General features: G+C 54.3%; 2 protein-coding genes across 3 annotated transcripts; both read left to right on the top strand.

Moving 5' to 3' along the window:
* Positions 1-1,021: 1,021 nt before the first annotated feature.
* On the top strand, positions 1,022-3,134 carry MZB1 (marginal zone B and B1 cell specific protein). Its single transcript, XM_060091992.1, is given in 5 exon segments — positions 1,022-1,071; positions 1,073-1,433; positions 2,302-2,426; positions 2,777-2,887; positions 2,978-3,134. Coding segments are annotated over 5 exon segments (804 nt in total).
* Positions 3,135-5,573: 2,439 nt separating this feature from the next.
* On the top strand, positions 5,574-15,203 carry SLC23A1 (solute carrier family 23 member 1). 2 transcript variants are annotated; one of them, XM_060091990.1, is made up of 16 exons: positions 5,574-5,607; positions 5,723-5,809; positions 6,024-6,085; positions 6,707-6,841; positions 7,281-7,438; positions 8,176-8,264; positions 8,441-8,508; positions 8,677-8,858; positions 8,990-9,110; positions 9,378-9,534; positions 9,856-10,003; positions 10,757-10,862; positions 11,115-11,244; positions 11,338-11,481; positions 11,988-12,083; positions 14,956-15,203. In XM_060091990.1, exons 1-16 carry the CDS (start codon positions 5,574-5,576, stop codon positions 15,201-15,203), a joined length of 1,965 nt encoding a protein of 654 aa, XP_059947973.1. The 2 variants fall into 2 exon arrangements, with proteins under 2 accessions (XP_059947973.1, XP_059947974.1); XM_060091991.1 differs by lacking the exons at positions 5,574-5,607; positions 5,723-5,809 and having other exon boundaries at positions 6,050-6,085; positions 8,441-8,520.
* Positions 15,204-16,532: the final 1,329 nt, after the last annotated feature.

The following is a 16,532-nucleotide window of genomic DNA, read 5'->3' as shown; positions in this document are numbered from 1 at the left end:
GAGACTCTTGACCTCTCTGGGTGGGGTGGAGGGTGGGTTAGGGCTGGCAAAAGAAGGGATGCCCCTGTGAAGAGCTCTCATCTGGTTCCACTGCCCTGGTAGCAGGTGTGGCAAACATGCCTAGGGAGGGGCTGGCTGTACAGGCTGGTCACAGCATAGGAAGGGACAGGACCTAGGGCCTGTGTTCCAATTGCCTTGAGACTCCAGGAGCTTCTGAGGAGAGCGGAGGGAGATGCATGGTGTGGGAGGTGGTCTGCGTGGGGGTCTGTGTAGAGTTCTGAGTGAAGTGGCTGGGCCTTGTGGGACCGGTATGTGATGTGATGAGTTTGGGGAAGAAGAGTTACCATTAGAAGCAGTGTCAGGGATGGAGATCAATGCCTTCCTTAAGTTCCAGGCCTCCGGGGGGCCTGGATCCCTTGGAGTCACTGCCCCCTTGCCTTGAACTGGAAGCTGACTGAGAGAACTATGAGTCAGAATAACCTGGACATCTTTCTGTGGCTGGAGATGCTGGTCCTGATGGCAAGGAGGGTCCTGGGCCACTCCTGGGCCCCTCACCGCATCGTGGTGTGCAATAAATCGCTGACCCAATGGCCACGATGGCTGGAACAACTGGTGTAAGGTGTCTGATTTCCTGCTGCGGTCCCTTAACACCCCCAGAGTGCCCTTCCATGCCTGGGTGTGGCCTGGGGGAGGGGACCATGTGTGTCTTTCATACACTGTGGCGTCCCTGCCTCAGCGAACTTGCCTCTCAGGGAGGGAGCCTTGGCTGGCAACCACGCCTGTGGCCTCATTTCTCCTGGTGGCCGAGTGGCCAGTGTGCCTTGGGGTCAACAAGGCTTGGGTTCCAATCTCAGCATAGCCCTTCTAGCTATGTGGCCTTGGATTTGACACTTTTCTCTGAACCTTTGTGTCCTCAGGGGTAGATTTAAGATGACAGTAACAAGCCACCTCCTTCCCCGAGGGGCTCAGCGCAGTGCCTGCCATGTGCTCAGGTCCCAGGACATGAGAGGTATCAGCCCCCATGTGCCCTCGCCCAGGCCCAGCCCCTCTCCTTGCCTCATTGGCTGGAGCCGGGGTCCCATGAGAGGAGGTGTGCGAGCGGTGTCTCCAGGGCCCTGGGGGAAGGGAGAGAACAGGAGGGTGAGGTGTCGGTTTCCCATTGGTCTGGGGCGGGCTCTCTGCAGCAACCCCCACTGCGCGTACACACGTGCATCCCTGCACCCCAACCACAGTCCCTGCTCGCTGAGCCAGCTCCACAGACCATGAGGCTGTCGCTGCTGCTGCTGCTGCTGGGGGCCTGGACCATCCCAGGGGGCCTTGGGGACAGGGCCCCGCTCACAGCCACGGCCCCCGAGCTGGATGATGAAGAGAAGTTCTCAGCTCACATGCCTGCTCACCTGCGCTGTGACGCCTGCAGGGCGGTGGCCTACCAGGTGAGCCCCCCACCCCCTTGCCGCCCCGCGAGCAGTTCTCCTGCCCCTACCCAGGCCTCCACCCAAGCCAGACCCCTCCATCTACCTCAGATTCCACTGCTGGCCTTGGATCCCCAAACCCCGCCCCACCCCCAAGGCATTGAGCTAGACTCAGCCTTCCATGATATTGCCATCTTCACCTCACCAGCACTGGCCTGCCTCAGTTTACCTGTCTGTCTGCCCAACAAAGAGCAGGCGATCTCTGGGACACCAGGGAGTCACTAGCTTGTCCTCTCGGACTCCTCCCTTTCTAGGACCACCCTTAAGTCTGGACTCCTTCCCAAGGCATGACTGGGGAGCATTGGTGTATGTGTACACGTGTGCATGTTTGTCAATCCCATGAATCCATGAGCATGTGCGTGGCTTGAGTTCACATACAAACCTGTCACGCGTGCCTGAGTACTTCTTGTGTGTGTTTGTGTGACTGTGTGCACGCGCACGCACACGGGGGCTATGAGTACACGTGTCACTGAAGACTGGGAGGTTTTTTTTTCTTTCCTTGTTCTTGTGGTTTCAAATAGTGTGTGCTGATGGGCAGGTGTGCCCTGGGGGAGGGGCCCCAATGCCCAGGCCTAATTCTCCACCTCAGTGTTTCCCACCCACCCCCCATCCCAAGGCAGCGGATCCTGCCTCAGCTGGCGTGGTCCTAGCTTTCTGGACCTGGGGGAGGGCCATGAAGCCTGCCTCACAGGTGTTCCTGCTCAAAAGGCTCCATTTCCTCGTTCTTCCTCAGAGACACAGGCTTCTGTTCCCCCCACCCCCGCCAATCACCCCTCCTTTCACGCTGAGCAGTGCTGAAGCCCTGGTTCCCACCCCCTCCTTGTTGCAGATGTGGCAGCATCTGACAAAGGCAGAGGCCAAGCTTCACACCCTGGACTCCGGGGGCCGTGGCAGGCTGAGCGAGTCGGTATACACAGACGTCCTGGACCAGAGCTGCTCCCAGACCTGGCAGGGGTGAGTTGAAAATCTGGCCCCTGCCCCCCTCCTCCAGGGGCAGGCTGATGAGTGGGGCTTCTCATTCTCCCACTCACACACCACACACTCCACTAGGGCTCTGGCCCAAGGGTGGGGACTGGCTGGGACAGAGTCTGAGCTCTGGAGCTGGGAGCAAGTAGAAGAGTAAGGTGGCCAGGAGACAAGGTTGCTGTGTGACTTTGGGCCAGGAGTTTCCCCTTTCTGGTCCTTGGTTTTTCAGCAGGGAGGATCAGAATCTGGGCACTAAACTCGGCAGATGCCCAGTGTGCCCAGCTTCATGTGGTGCCGGGAACACTGATGCTGTCTCCCTCTCCTCCCACTGCCTCCAGCTACGGAGTTGGAGAAGTGGACCAGGTGAAACGCCTCATGGGCCCAGGACTTAGGAAGGGGCCGGAGCCGAGCATCAGTGTGATCATCATGGGGGCGCCGTGGCCTACCAGGTCATGACTGGAGGGTTGGGGTGGGACGGAGCCTTGGTCTGCCCCACTGTGGGCCGGGCAGAGTCTGAGGCTCCTCCGGGGCTCCCCTAGGCTCTCGAAGACATGCTTCCACTACCTGGGGGAGTTTGGAGAAGACCAGATCTATGAAGCCCACCAACAAGGTCAAGGGGCCCTGGAGGCATTGCTGTGTGGAGGCCCCCAGGGGGCCTGCTCAGAGGAGGCACCAGTCACAAGGGCAGAGCTCTAGTCCGACTCCTCCTTCCCCTTCCTGGTCAGCCCCTAAAGGGAGCTGGGCTTCCTCTGGATCTGTCCCCTGCTTTCTGCAGGCTGCCTGGAGGGCGGGGAGGCCTTGTTCTTCTGTGCTGCCACTCTCCCTCCCTCCTTCAGCTTCTGGGCCCTGGGGCCTGGGGGGTGGCCAAGGCCTTCCCCTCTGGACTCAAATAAAACCAGTGACCTCGATTCCTTCTCTCTGCAAAAGGTGCTTGGGGGGCTGGGAGGATAGACATTGGTGTTTCTGCTGACGTCCCTCCTAGAGAGGGCCAGGTACACGTCCCCCACAATTTCCCAGAGGTAAGTGAGATCTGTCATGGCTGGAAATGTGAGTGAGCTGTCAAAAGCATATGGAACCAGTTATCTGAACGGTTGAAACCCCAGATCCCTCACGAGAGAAAAGAAAAGCCAAGGCAAACTCCATAAGCAGGCTGCCTGTGGACATACCCACTGCAACCACTGTGTGCTACTGTGCCCCTCCCAGAACACTAGTCTTCCTGGGTCTACACCCAGCAGCTGCTCACTTTCTAGACTCTGCTTCTGACCCCAGCTAGCATGTTTGAGCTCTCGGTGCTCACCTGGGACAGGGCAGGGCAGGACAGGGGTCCTGGAACAGGCTGGATTCAGTATCTTGGCTCTACGTCCTGCTCTCCCCAGAAATTCTCACCTGGGGCCCTTTTCTTAGAAACGGAGAAAAGAGCTCCACCTGGTTCACACCTGGGTCTGGGTATCTGGGGTCAATGGTGCTACAGCTTAGTTTCATTTGTGTCTCTGATCCTCCGAAGCTCTGGAAAGTAGACAGAACAGACACTCTAATCCCCTGTTGACAGGTGCAGAAACTGGGGCTCAGACAACAAAAGAGGCTCAGGCAGAGTCCCAGGCTGAGCAGTGGCAGGGCTGGGAGGGGATTCAAATTTGGGGAGTGGGGGAAGGTTAGGGCTGAAGGAATGGGGGTGTCCCAGGCAGGCCCTTACCACCCTGCACCCCAGCCCCCTATGTTCCATCACCTGTTCCCCATCTGCCTGAGGCCCCTCCTCCTGGCCCTCAGGAGAGAACTCTTAAGCACCAGGAGAGCCAGGGCCCAAGGAATTGGCTAAGCAGTCAGTAGTATCAGCTGTGGAGCCGGGAGCCCATGACGTGCACCTGCGTGGCCCTGTGTTTTTGTGGCGTGATTTAGAGACACTTTGCATCAGAGTCTAGGTGCTCCGGGTCCATTTGTGTGATTGCGTATCTGAGACCATGTGCAACTTCCCGGCTTTGTCTCCATGTGTGTGGTATGTGGTTTGGGTTGATATGAGGGTCCAACGGACAATGTGTGGAAGGGGTAGGGGTGTCTCCCCAGCCCCTGGGAAGTACCGGGGAGGAGAGCGTGGGGAGGAGAGTGCCGAGGAGTAGAGGCTTCGAACTGGTCAGATGACTTTGGGAACCTGGGAACAGGGGCCAGGATTTGAGAGGAGAGGACAGGTGGACAGAGGAACGGGCTGGAGGCTGGACAGGCCGTCGGATTCGGGGCTGTGTCATGAAGCTGCTACCCAGCTGGATAGCGGTGCTGCGGGGGAGGCCTTGGGGCAGGGCCTGGCCGTGGGCACAGCGACCCAGAAGTAGGTGGACCCTAATGGGGTTGGGGCAGCGCAGAAGGGAGCAGAACCAGGACCCTCAGCCCCTGGGCTCTCCCCAGCCCCCGGGAGGAGAAGACAGGCCGGGCCCAGGCCGGCTTCAGCGACTGTGTAGCAGTCACGCAGGGCCCGGTGCTTAGAAAGACCCCAATCAGTTTAATGCCCTGCTGTTGCTACTTTTAAATTTATAATACTTTAGGGCTTCCCTGGTGGTGCAGTGGTTGAGAGTCTGCCTGCTGATGCAGGGGACACGGGTTCGTGCCCCGGTCTGGGAAGATCCCACATGCCACGGGGCGGCTGGGCCCGTGAGCCATGGCCGCTGGGCCTGCGCGTCCAGAGCCTGTGCTCCGCAACGGGAGAGGCCTGCGTACCGAAAAAAAAAAAAAAATTTATAATACTTTTGCAACAGGGGCCCCAGATTTTCATTTTGCACTGGGTCCCACAGATTACGTAGCTGGTCCTGACTGGGAGGGGAAGGGAAGGAATCCTTGTCCTGACACAGAGAACAGACAAGACCGGGCTAGCCTCAGCAGCTCCTTCTCCGGAGGCCCATCTGTTCTGTGCCTCAGGGACCCTGAGGGGCAAGCGGAGGTGGTGGGGAGTGCAGTCCTGTCTGACATTTAATGTATAATTAACAGCGTGGGCTCAGTAGTTCAGGCCAACCTGAATTTTTGGAATGGCTTTCTAAAACCTTGCTACCTGTGTAGCCTTGGTCAGATCACATCTCCTAAATCTGTTTCCTCAGCTGTAAAAGAGGTTAATGGCACCCAGCACCTGGGGTTAAACATGACAATACATAGATGTTGCTTGGCACACAGTTGTTCCTAAGTAACGAGATGGGTTATGATGATGATAATGATTAACTTTTGATTAATAAGCAGGGAAAAACCTCATTCAGAGTGTGCCATAATATGTGCCCATTTTCACTCCCTTTCCTCTCACCTCACCCAGGGCCTGGTAAACTTCCAAGGCCATCCGCTCCTCACCCCCACTCCGGCCCCCTCTCGGAAAATACCTGTCCCGTGCCCAGGGTCAGGTGCGGGCAAGGAAGGGTGTGCTCGGGAGGTAAATGTGACAGAGGCTTGGGCGGCCTTTTCCACTATGGCCGGAGTTAATATATTACCCAGGCCTGGGCCCTCCTTTCGCAATCGGTGCTGGATATCTGGTTACAGATTTACTTCAAACAATGTCGGCTATGCGGATTAAAGTCCTCCTTGGCCTTCGTATAAGCCGTCCCTTCTTCTCCTCAGGAACTGCTCACACCTGTGCCCCAAAGATGAGGGCCCAGGAGGACCCTGAGGGCCAGACACAGGTGCTGGGGAATGAGGGGAGTGGGTGGAGGCAGGGTGGGGCTGGGGGCCTGAGCAGTCCTTGCTCCCTGGGAGGGCAGAGACAAAGGTTCTGATGAACTGGATCAAGAGTGACTGTCCCAGGCGGAATGTGGCAGTTGGGGGAGGGGTGGGTGGCAGTGGGGTGAAGGAGACTTCTGCTTTGGGACTGGCTCACCCCAGCTTGGGGGCCGGCGGGGGCCCAGCCTACCGCCCCATTAGTGACACCCCAAGGACCTCTAAGGAACAGAGGGGGGACCAGAGTACGTCCAAGAGGGCCTGTCACAGTCTCCAGCCCTCTTGGCCTCCTCTCCTGGTACCCCTGGCCTTCTGACGTATGGGCCCGTTCCCTTGGCTAGAAGGCCCAGGTTCTGAGGGCTCCAGGAGCCAGTACAGCGGACTCATCCCTGCACAAAGCAACGTGAGCTGGGAGCCAGGTGTAGCCAGGCCAAGGGGTAGCTGGGTGCATGAGCACTGAGGGAGGGTGGGGATCCCATTCTGAGGAGCTGACAGGCCACTTGGGCTACCTAATTGATTCTGAAGCAGAATGGACTTTTCTGGTTCCCATCACTCCACGCTGAGTTACTTCTCTCTGCTGTCCCCAGCATGAGTCCCTGGGCTCAGCAGGGACCTCCACGAAGGACCCCCCGACGGCCCTGTGCACAGAGCCCAAGTCTGACATGTTGTACAAGATCGAGGATGTGCCGCCCTGGTACCTGTGCATCCTGCTGGGCTTCCAGGTGGGCGTCTCCCCAGGGCCTTCCCACCCCCGCCCTGCCTGCTCCCCAGCCCCCTCCCTGGCCAAAGAGGTCATCTTGGGTAACAGGAAGAGAAACCTAAAGTCGGAAGCAGTGACTGTCACCAAGCAGGGGTGGGGAAGAGGCTTGATGGGGCCTGAAAGGGACAAGATATCACCTGCCAGGCGGAGTGCCGGTGACAGGGAAGGGGGCCCACTCCACAGAAGCTGCAGGAATAACTTGGGGACAGATTAGTAACCCCCAGAGAGGTGAGCAGTCGCTCTGTGGGGATGCCTTATGGGAGTATCAGTCCTGGGTGGGCACACTGGCAGGGGCGGCACGGGCTCAGGCCCACTGAGGCAGGCGTGAGGACTGTGAGGGTTCCCCTGCCTCCCTGTGAGCTCCGTGGGCCCTGCCTCATGCGCTCTCCCCACACCCCTAGCATTACCTGACCTGCTTCAGTGGCACCATCGCTGTGCCCTTCCTCCTGGCTGAGGCGCTGTGTGTGGGCCGTGACCAGTACATGGTCAGCCAGCTCATTGGTACCATCTTCACCTGTGTGGGCATCACCACCCTCATCCAGACCACACTGGGCATCCGGTGAGCTGCCCCACTCCCACCCCTACCCCACCCCACGTAGACACACACACAGTGATCCACACAGCAGGGGCAGTCTCAGAGGACTCTTGTGGGACAAGAAAAACTGCTATCTGCCCCCACCTGCTGCTTCTGCTTCCAGGCCAGCCTTAGAGCCAGGCAGCTGGGGTCCCACCCTGGACCCCAGGTGTTCCTCAAGGAAAGGGAACGTGCCCTAGCTGGGGTCTCCTCCGTTAAGCCATACTCTGGGTAATTGGGACCACTCACTCCCCTGCTGCCAGGGCTTGTGTGGGCCTCTTCAGTGGTCCGTCCTCCTGGGGGCCCCCTGCCCCCGTGTGCACAGTCCTAGGCCTGGGTGGCCTAAGGATGGTCATTTGTATGGTGGGAAGATGAAGGAAGGTTGTGAGTGGAGCTTGCATGCAGGAGCTGAGCTGTCCACTTCCGTGCACGTGGCCCCTCACAGTGCAGGAGCTGGTGCTGAGAAGGAAAGGGAGCAGGTTGTGAGCCAGGGGCTCCATTTGTTTTCTTTCTTAGGCCCCCAAAATGTTACAGAGTCCTGCCTGGGGCCTCAGTGACTTACCTCTGTTCTGCCCTTGCCCTTGTTCCTCTGTGTCTCTGTCCCTGTGTGTGATTCTCCCTGTGCCTCGCTCTGTGCCCCTCCCTCCCCATCTCCCCTGTCTCTTTGTTCCTGCCTCCCCACCTCCCAACCTGTCCCTGCTGCTCTGTGCCTCTCTTTCCAGGCTGCCGCTGTTCCAGGCCAGCGCCTTTGCATTTCTGGTCCCAGCCAAAGCCATCCTGGCCCTGGAGAGATGGAAATGCCCTCCAGAAGGTGGGCACATTTCTGGGGGCTGCACTGGAGAGGGGAGCCCCAGGAGCCTAGAGGTCTGGGCGACTGTTCCATGTCCATACCCCAAGGTGCCTTCAGGGCAGCATCTTTACTTTCTCTCTGTCTTTGTTCCCTGTGTGTGTGTGTGTGTGTGTGTGTGTTCCTGTCTATGCCCCCAGAGGAGATCTATGGTAACTGGAGTCTGCCCCTGAATACCTCTCATATTTGGCACCCACGGATACGAGAGGTGGGTTTGCACGTGGGGTAGAAGAGACCTGGACTTGAGGGTGGGACTAGATGGGAGGGAAGGCCACTGCTGAATTGGGGGATATGAGGACGTGGTCCAGGAACTTTTTTTTAACATAGAGGTCATGGCTTCTACATAGTGACTTATAGCTGATCTTTGCTTTTCCAGGTCCAGGGTGCAATCATGGTGTCCAGTATGGTGGAGGTGGTGATTGGGCTGATGGGGCTGCCTGGGGCCCTGCTTAGTTACATCGGGCCTCTTACAGTCACCCCCACTGTCTCCCTCATTGGTCTCTCTGTCTTCCAAGCTGCTGGTGACCGAGCTGGCTCCCACTGGGGTATCTCGGCTTGGTGAGTGGGCACCAGGCCTGATCCTTGCTCAGCCCCAGTCCCTCAACCCCTTCGTGTCCTGCCCCCTTAGCCTTGGCTCTTGCCCCCAGCCCGGCCTACCAGCCGTTTTCTCTTTGTGCTTCTGTCCCCAGCTCCATTCTTCTGATTGTCCTCTTCTCCCAGTACCTGCGAAATCTCACCTTCTTGCTGCCCGTCTACTGCTGGGGAAAGGGCCTCACTCTCTTCCGCATCCAGATCTTCAAGATGTTTCCCGTGAGGAGCTGACAGGCGGTTCGGGCTGGGACTAGGGCAGGGGCTGGACCTATATCCAGGGCCAAGGGCAGGGGCAGCAGGGGAGCTAGAGGCAGAGTTGAGGTCCTAGCCAGGGATAGGGGCTGGGGTCTGAGCTGGGGCTGGGGTCTGAGCTGGGGCTGGGGCACAGGCTCGGGCTGGGGCTAGGGCTTAGGTAGGAGCTGGTTAGCCTGGACCAAGACCTCCTGGGCCCTCAGTGCAACCCTCACCCCCCATCCCCCACTTCAGATCGTGCTAGCCATCATGACCGTGTGGCTGCTCTGCTATATACTGACCCTGACGGACGTGCTGCCCTCAGATCCCACAGCCTATGGCTTCCAGGCACGAACAGATGCCCGAGGGGACATCGTGGCTATTGCTCCCTGGATCCGCATCCCCTACCCCTGTAAGCAACCCCATCTGGGCCCCTCTGCCTCCAACTGAGCCCATCAGTGAGGCCCCTGGTGACCCCAGTCCAGCTGATGACATAACAAGTATTAGCTGCACATTTATAGTGTGCCAGGCAGAGTGGTGGTGTACTCAAAGTCTCACTCCAGCTTTATGACTCTAAGTGACCCCAAATAAGCTCCCACAACTGTATAGCTCCCACCCCAGCTTGAGATCTCTTTACCCCTTCCCCCGCTCCACCCAAGTACTGCCTAGTCCGCTCCCTGACCCACCTAGGAACACTCATTGCATCCAACCTCCCATCTCCCTGTTGATACAGGTCAGTGGGGGCTTCCCACAGTGACTGCGGCTGCTGTGCTGGGAATGTTTAGTGCCACATTAGCAGGCATCATTGAGTCCATCGGAGATTACTATGCTTGTGCCCGCCTGGCTGGCGCACCACCCCCTCCAGTGCACGCTATCAACAGGTATGCCCATCTGCCTTCCCTGGTATCTCATCCCCTCAAGGGTCACTCAGGAAGCAAACGTACAGACAGAATTGAATCCCAGAGGTGGGGGACAAGGAGTTGGGCAAGTCACTAACTCTCCAGGACGGGTTCTCCTTACTTATGAAATGGAGATGCTCTCATCACTCAGTCTGTGGTGCAAACAGCTGAGGAGACAACGAAGTCTAAGGGAAACTACAGTCACTGACAGCCTTCCATGTGTCTAGCTCTTTCTCTCTTTATTTATTTATTTATTTGGCTGCACTGGGTCTTAGTTGTGGCACATGGTATCTTTTTAGTTGCAGCACATGGGCTCTTAGTTGAAGCATGTGAGATCTAGTTCTCTGACCAGGGATGGAACCGGGGCCCCCTGCATTAGGAGCGCGGAGTCTTCACTGCTGGACTACCAGGGAAGTCCCCATGTGTCTAGCTCTTGATGTGCGTTCTCTTATGCAATCCACTAATGGCTCTGTTAGACAGGTACTCTTTAATATCCCCATCTTACAGATGAGGAAATTGAAGCCCAGAATCACCTAAGGATTAAGTGCCAGGGCAGTGGGACTAGCATTCAGACCTGGGCTCCTGGCTCCCAGACCCACCTCTGGCCTGGAGTGGGGAGTACTATGGACAGATAGTTGCAGCTCACACAGCCCTAGAGACTCTGGCCAGGGCAATGGGAGGACACAAGCCAGGCTAGAGCATGGACCAAGGCACCCACTTGCCCTTTTCTTACAGGGGTATCTTCACCGAAGGCATCTGCTGCGTTATCGCAGGGCTGCTGGGCACGGGCAACGGGTCCACCTCGTCCAGCCCCAACATTGGTGTCCTGGGGATTACCAAGGTGCCGCGACTAGCCAGAGCAGCAAAAAGCTGTGCCCCCATTCCATGTGCCGCAGGCCCCACCCCAAACCTGTCCCTACTTTGGCCTAGCCCCACCCTGCCTTTGACAGGCCTCCCCTGCATCATGCTCTGACCCATATGTACCTTGCTCTTATAACAGGCCCCGCCCACCCACCGCGCCCTTCCCCTCCCGCAACTAACCCCGCCCAACTTCACCCCCTGGGTCTAGCCCCACCCCTTGGCTCACTGGCAGGTGGGTAGCCGGCGCGTGGTGCAGTATGGTGCGGGTATCATGCTGGTCCTGGGCACCATTGGCAAATTCACGGCCCTCTTCGCCTCTCTCCCTGACCCCATCCTAGGGGGGATGTTCTGCACCCTTTTTGGTGAGTGTTGTGCGTGCTTTTGGGGCGTGGTTGCCGTGTGGTGGAGCCCACCCAGCCTGCGAGGAGCCTCCAGCGGTTCTTTTGTGCTCTCAGGCATGATTACAGCTGTGGGGCTGTCTAACCTGCAGTTCGTGGACATGAACTCTTCCCGCAACCTCTTCGTGCTTGGATTTTCCATGTTCTTCGGGCTCACGCTGCCCAATTACCTGGACTCCAACCCGAATGCCATCAACACAGGTGCCTCCACCTGTCTTACCTGTCTCAGGGTGGGGGAGGTGTGGTGGGCCTCGACTGAGCATAGCCTCTTCCCTCAAAGGCTCCACACAGCCAGAGCCACAAATCCTGCCCATCTCTGGATGTTAGCAGCTGAGAGGCTAATTAACAGCTGTGCTTTACTAAGACACTTTCTGTGGACAGGTATGAGCTTTACATATGCTCATTTAATTTTCACAACGGCTCCATGAAACAGACACTATTACCATCTTCATGTGACAGGTGAGAAAAGTGAGGTTCAGAGGGGTTAAATGATTTGTTGCAAGACAAGTAGCAACCAGCAAAACTGGGATTTGAATCCAAGGATGGGAGAGGCAGAGGTGTATAATCTTGAAAGTGAAGGTTTTGTACTGTTCCATCTCTGTGCCTGCTCAAGGAAGTCAGCAGGCTGCACCAGTGGGGAGAAAGTCTCTGAGCTCTGTTCTCCAGATGGGGCCGTGACACCCATTAGCCTTTGGCCTATTCCACAGGCATTCCTGAAGTGGACCAGATTCTGACTGTGCTGCTGACTACAGAGATGTTTGTGGGTGGGTGCCTCGCTTTCATACTGGACAACACAGTGCCAGGTATGGGTCAGCCCTGGGAAGGGAACAGAGAACTAGGTTGGACTCAGAGGCAGTCCAGCAGATGTCTCCTGAGCCGGAGCTGTGGCCAGGTCAGATGCAATGCCTCAGGCCCTGCAGGGAGAAGCAGAACAGATGGGCGGGAGGGAGAGACCACCAGCCTGATAGAGGCACAGGCTTCCCTCTTAGTCTTGAAGATGATGTGGCTACGAGAGTCATTCCCGGGCCCTGTAAATTGTTTCTTTTCCATTTCTTTGTTGCCACTGGGTTGAGGGTTGCTTTTGCTTTCGCTTTCTTAGAGTAGGACAGATGGAAATGTAGCATCAGTATGTTGGCAAAACTCACTCCAAATATGCCAGTGACTTGTCATGTTGGGTACTAGAAGAGCCCCTAACGTTTCTCTTTGGTATCAGGGCTTTTTACGGGGATCATGGAGGATACTTTGTGGGGTCCCTGAGAATCCTCCTGACCCATGTTTATGTGCCCAGTAAATATATAAAAACTAAATGTCACCAGGTGCTCTAACTAGTAATAAGAATAGTTAGCATTTACCAAACATTTATGGGTCAGGCATGGAGCTAAATGTCTCATTTCATCCTCAAAAACTATCCTGTGAGGCAGAGGCTATCAACACCATTTTATATGAGAAAAAAGAATCAGAGGTTAGGTGACTCACCGAAGGTCACAACACTTGCTGATTTAAAACACTGCAAATTTGGGATTTAAACAAGTCCATCTGATGCAGTTAGTCCAAGGCCTGTGTTCCAGTCACTCCACCACACTGCCTCTGCTAGAGAGTTTCAGGGGAACTGTAAGATCAAGGAAAGCTCCGTAGAGACAGGGGCTGGATTGCATCAGTCCACAGAGATGACAGATGGAGGATGATAGCTCTCCATCTTCTGCGACTTAACAGCCTAAACATAGCTGTCCCCACTTGTTTTCCCCTCTCTGAAGGCACAAGTGTCTATTCAGAGCACAGGAATCAGCGGCTGGCTATGCACAGCTGGTGGGTTAGAGTTTGGGCAGGGAAGGGCCAGGACTCCCTGGCACTTTCAGGGATTTTAGATAGCATCAGATGAGGGAGCTTTTGGTAGCAGCTATCACTTAGATGGATGGGTGATACCTGACCATGGTACCCCCCTTGCCCACCAGAGGAAGCTGAGGTGGGACCTGGAGAAGCTCATCCTGCAGACATGAGACAGGGAAGTGGCAACCTCAATGCCTAGGGAATCCACAGAGATGGAGGGCATCTGGGTGGGTATCTGTACAGAGGGGTTTGTGATTTGGGCAGCTGGATTAAGCTACCCAGATGTGAACAGCCTCAGAGTGCCTGAGTTCCTCACAGCTCTATCCTTCAACCCAACTGCCCATCAGCAACCATCCCTGCCAATGATCAATATATGTATTATGCTACATAATCTTCAACAGTCCTTCAATGTGCATGATGAGGAATCTGAAGCTCAGAGTGGTTAAATCACTTGCCTAAGGTCACACAACCTGGTCTCAAGCCCAGGTCTGGCTGGCTCAGAACCTTGTCCTCAACAATGGAATTGCAGAGCTTTATTCTGTAGGATGGGTACATTTTGCTGATAGACCACTTTGCATTTGCTCTTACTCTTTACCTACCCACATACCAACCTTAGAGGGGCAGTTAAGTTTAGTTCAGCAAGTGCTACTGGAGCAAGCACGGCCTTGAGTTAGACACTTAAGGGTAAAAAAACGTTAAGTCAACAAGATAGAAAGTAAAACTGGGTTTAAAGCAATTTAGAGCAATAAGGTGAATGAGCCTCGGCTGGAGTCATCTGGAGGGCTTCCTGGATGATTCTGGGTGGGGCCAAGAAGATTAGGACTTGGAGAAGCACTGGAGAAGGCAACACAGGTAGGGATGTGGAGGGGAGGGGAGGGAGTGCCAGGCTGGCTCTTGTGTCCCCGCAGTGGTGAGGAGTGGGGCCATCAGTCACCTCCGTCCTGTGCCACAGCTGCAGCTCTTCTCCCTCCACCCTGCCCACCTGTGCTCTTCGTGCAGTCAGGCCCAGCTCAAACAGCACCTCCTCCAAGTGGTCTTCTCTAAGGATGCCAGCCCTCCCTCAGTGCCCTCTCCTCTGAGACTTTGGGACACATTTGGTTTCTCTACTCATGGGGCTTTTCAGCCTGGGCTGCCAACGCGTGGAAATCTTTGCACTAGATTTACACTGTCTCACAGTCTTCGGTCAACCCCAGCCCTCTTGTGAAAACCTCAGAGAATTCACACATCCCTCCCGTACCTCCTAAAGGAGATTTCCCCTAGTTGTAAAAAATCTCTCTTGCGTATCCCTACCACCAACAAAGATTTTACTTAGCTTGACTTTCTGAAGTTTGTATTATAAAAACAAGAGTTTATTTTCCAAATATGGAATCATAATATTGAATATTAATACTGATTACAGTGTTTCAAAATATAACTTCCTGCCCTCACAGCAGTCTGAGCATTATTTGGTCCCCACTGGCCCAGCAGACACCAGCCCCATACTCGAGATGTAGGTCGACAATTACTTAACCATCTGCCTGCCTTCTTGATCATAAAATTTTTGTAATAGTGCCTATACACCTCCCACCAATGTTTCAAAGAAATTAGATAATGAAATAAAAGCACTTAGCACAGACCATGGCACACTGTAGATACACAATAAATACTAATTACGTATAACCAGTATCCCTTAGGGTTCCCTAGAGCTCTAGCCAAGTTAAGAGCTGAGAGATCACAGATTCAACTTTTCAGGACCAGGGAATTGAGAATCAAGACAACTCCGGAAGTCTACCTTATGACTAGGTTATGGGAAGGGGAGGTAGCAGAGGATTGCTGGCTCTGGTAAGTGACCCCACTGTCCTCTTCCAGGAAGCCCAGAGGAACGAGGTCTGATACAGTGGAAAGCTGGGGCCCATGCCAACAGTGAGATGTCCACCAGCCTGAAGAGCTATGACTTTCCCATTGGGATGAGCACGGTAAAAAGAACTGCCTTTCTGAAATACATTCCTATCTGCCCAGTCTTCAAAGGATTTTCTTCAAGGTCAAAAGACCAGCTTCCAGTTCCAGAAGATACCCCACAAAATACAGAAACTGGGTCTGTGTGCACCAAGGTCTGAAAAACTGTGCCCAGGAAAGGTAGGATGTCTGTTAGTCTATGGCTTTTGTGGGAGGGTTGAAAAATCACAACATTCTTCTGCTTTAACCAAAGAGAAAACAAAGTACTCAGTTTCCATTTCTGTGACCTATTTGAATGTTTTCAATCAGAAGGCATATTGGGTAAAAAGTCAATATACATATGTGGAACTCCTTAGCCATTTTATAGTGACAGTGGAACTTCCCAACAGGTGTGGGCCAGTAACCTTGTAGGAGGTTACAAGTATACTGAAGTATTGATTCCTTTGGCCTTTGGTTATCTGGGCTGATACTGGGTCAACTGGAGCCAATGAGCCGTAAACTCTAGCTACAGGCAGCCTCATCCTTACACTCCAGTATGATAAATCACACTTTATGACATAGCAAAGGTTGAGAAATAACTGACATAGCACAAGAATAGGAAAAATCCTCTCACATAAGGTGCCTTGTTTAAATAGTTGTAATAAAATAAAACCCCTACGAAACAGAGTGACTTCAGTTACCCTAAAACTATGCCACATAGGCCCAGATGCAGTAATGTGTTTCAAGCCCTTAAAAAAAATCAAAGTAGTTTTAATGTGCACACTGCCTCAGACAAGTTCCAACAAAGTGAGAGCTTAGCTTAGATGACTCCTTAATTGTAATAAGTCACTTAAATAGAAATTTCTATGTACCAGGGATTGTCTTAAGTACTTGATGTGTATCAACTAATCACACAATCCTGAGATAGGCTGGTCTTTGCTCTTAATCATTAGGTAACAATGCCTCTCTAATTCAAATTTATAACCTCTAATTATGCTGCATGATGATAATTTGGCAGTATGTGGAAATGAACTCATTTGCCCCCGTCTAGGCTCAGAGAAGTGATCTGTAACCCTCATATACTTGGCAGCCTGCTGTGCCACTTGTGGTACTGAGCTGTTAGAGAACAGAGGGGACTGGTGGTATTATGGCTCCAAAAAGGATGAGAGCCAAGCAGGATCGTCTGCTTTAGTGTCTTAAAAAACCCACCTGTTTATTAGCTTAGTAAGGTAGCTACTAAAAAAACACCAGGCACAGGTACGCACACCAAAGGATCCTAGGAAGGATGTGACCCAGAACTGACTAGATGGTCTTCTTAATCTTGAGCCCTCCAAGCTCAAGAAAAACACAGAGGACATTATCAACGACTGAGTAAGGCCGTGGGGCAGAATTGTATGTGGAACCAGGAAATTGCTAGTTGGTTGACAGCCTATCCCAAATAAATATTAGCCACAAACCTATTATTAATTAGCTTGTGAGGGTGAAAAAGGGGAAGGTCCAGGTGAATCAAA

The sequence above is a fragment of the Mesoplodon densirostris genome, chromosome 3 (assembly GCF_025265405.1).
Source record: "Mesoplodon densirostris isolate mMesDen1 chromosome 3, mMesDen1 primary haplotype, whole genome shotgun sequence".
Classification (NCBI taxonomy): domain Eukaryota; kingdom Metazoa; phylum Chordata; class Mammalia; order Artiodactyla; family Ziphiidae; genus Mesoplodon; species Mesoplodon densirostris.
The sequence above is the reverse complement of the archived record's forward strand: the minus strand, read 5'-3'. Positions and strand labels throughout refer to the sequence as shown.

Coding starts and splice junctions, on each gene's coding strand:
- SLC23A1 (XM_060091990.1), top strand. CDS start 5,574: ATGTTGCTTGGCACACAGTTGTTCCTAAGTAACG. Junction 9,111..9,377: donor AGATCTTCAAGATGTTTCCC/GTGAGGAGCTGA, acceptor CCCCCACTTCAG/ATCGTGCTAGCCATCATGAC. Junction 9,535..9,855: donor GATCCGCATCCCCTACCCCT/GTAAGCAACCCC, acceptor CTGTTGATACAG/GTCAGTGGGGGCTTCCCACA.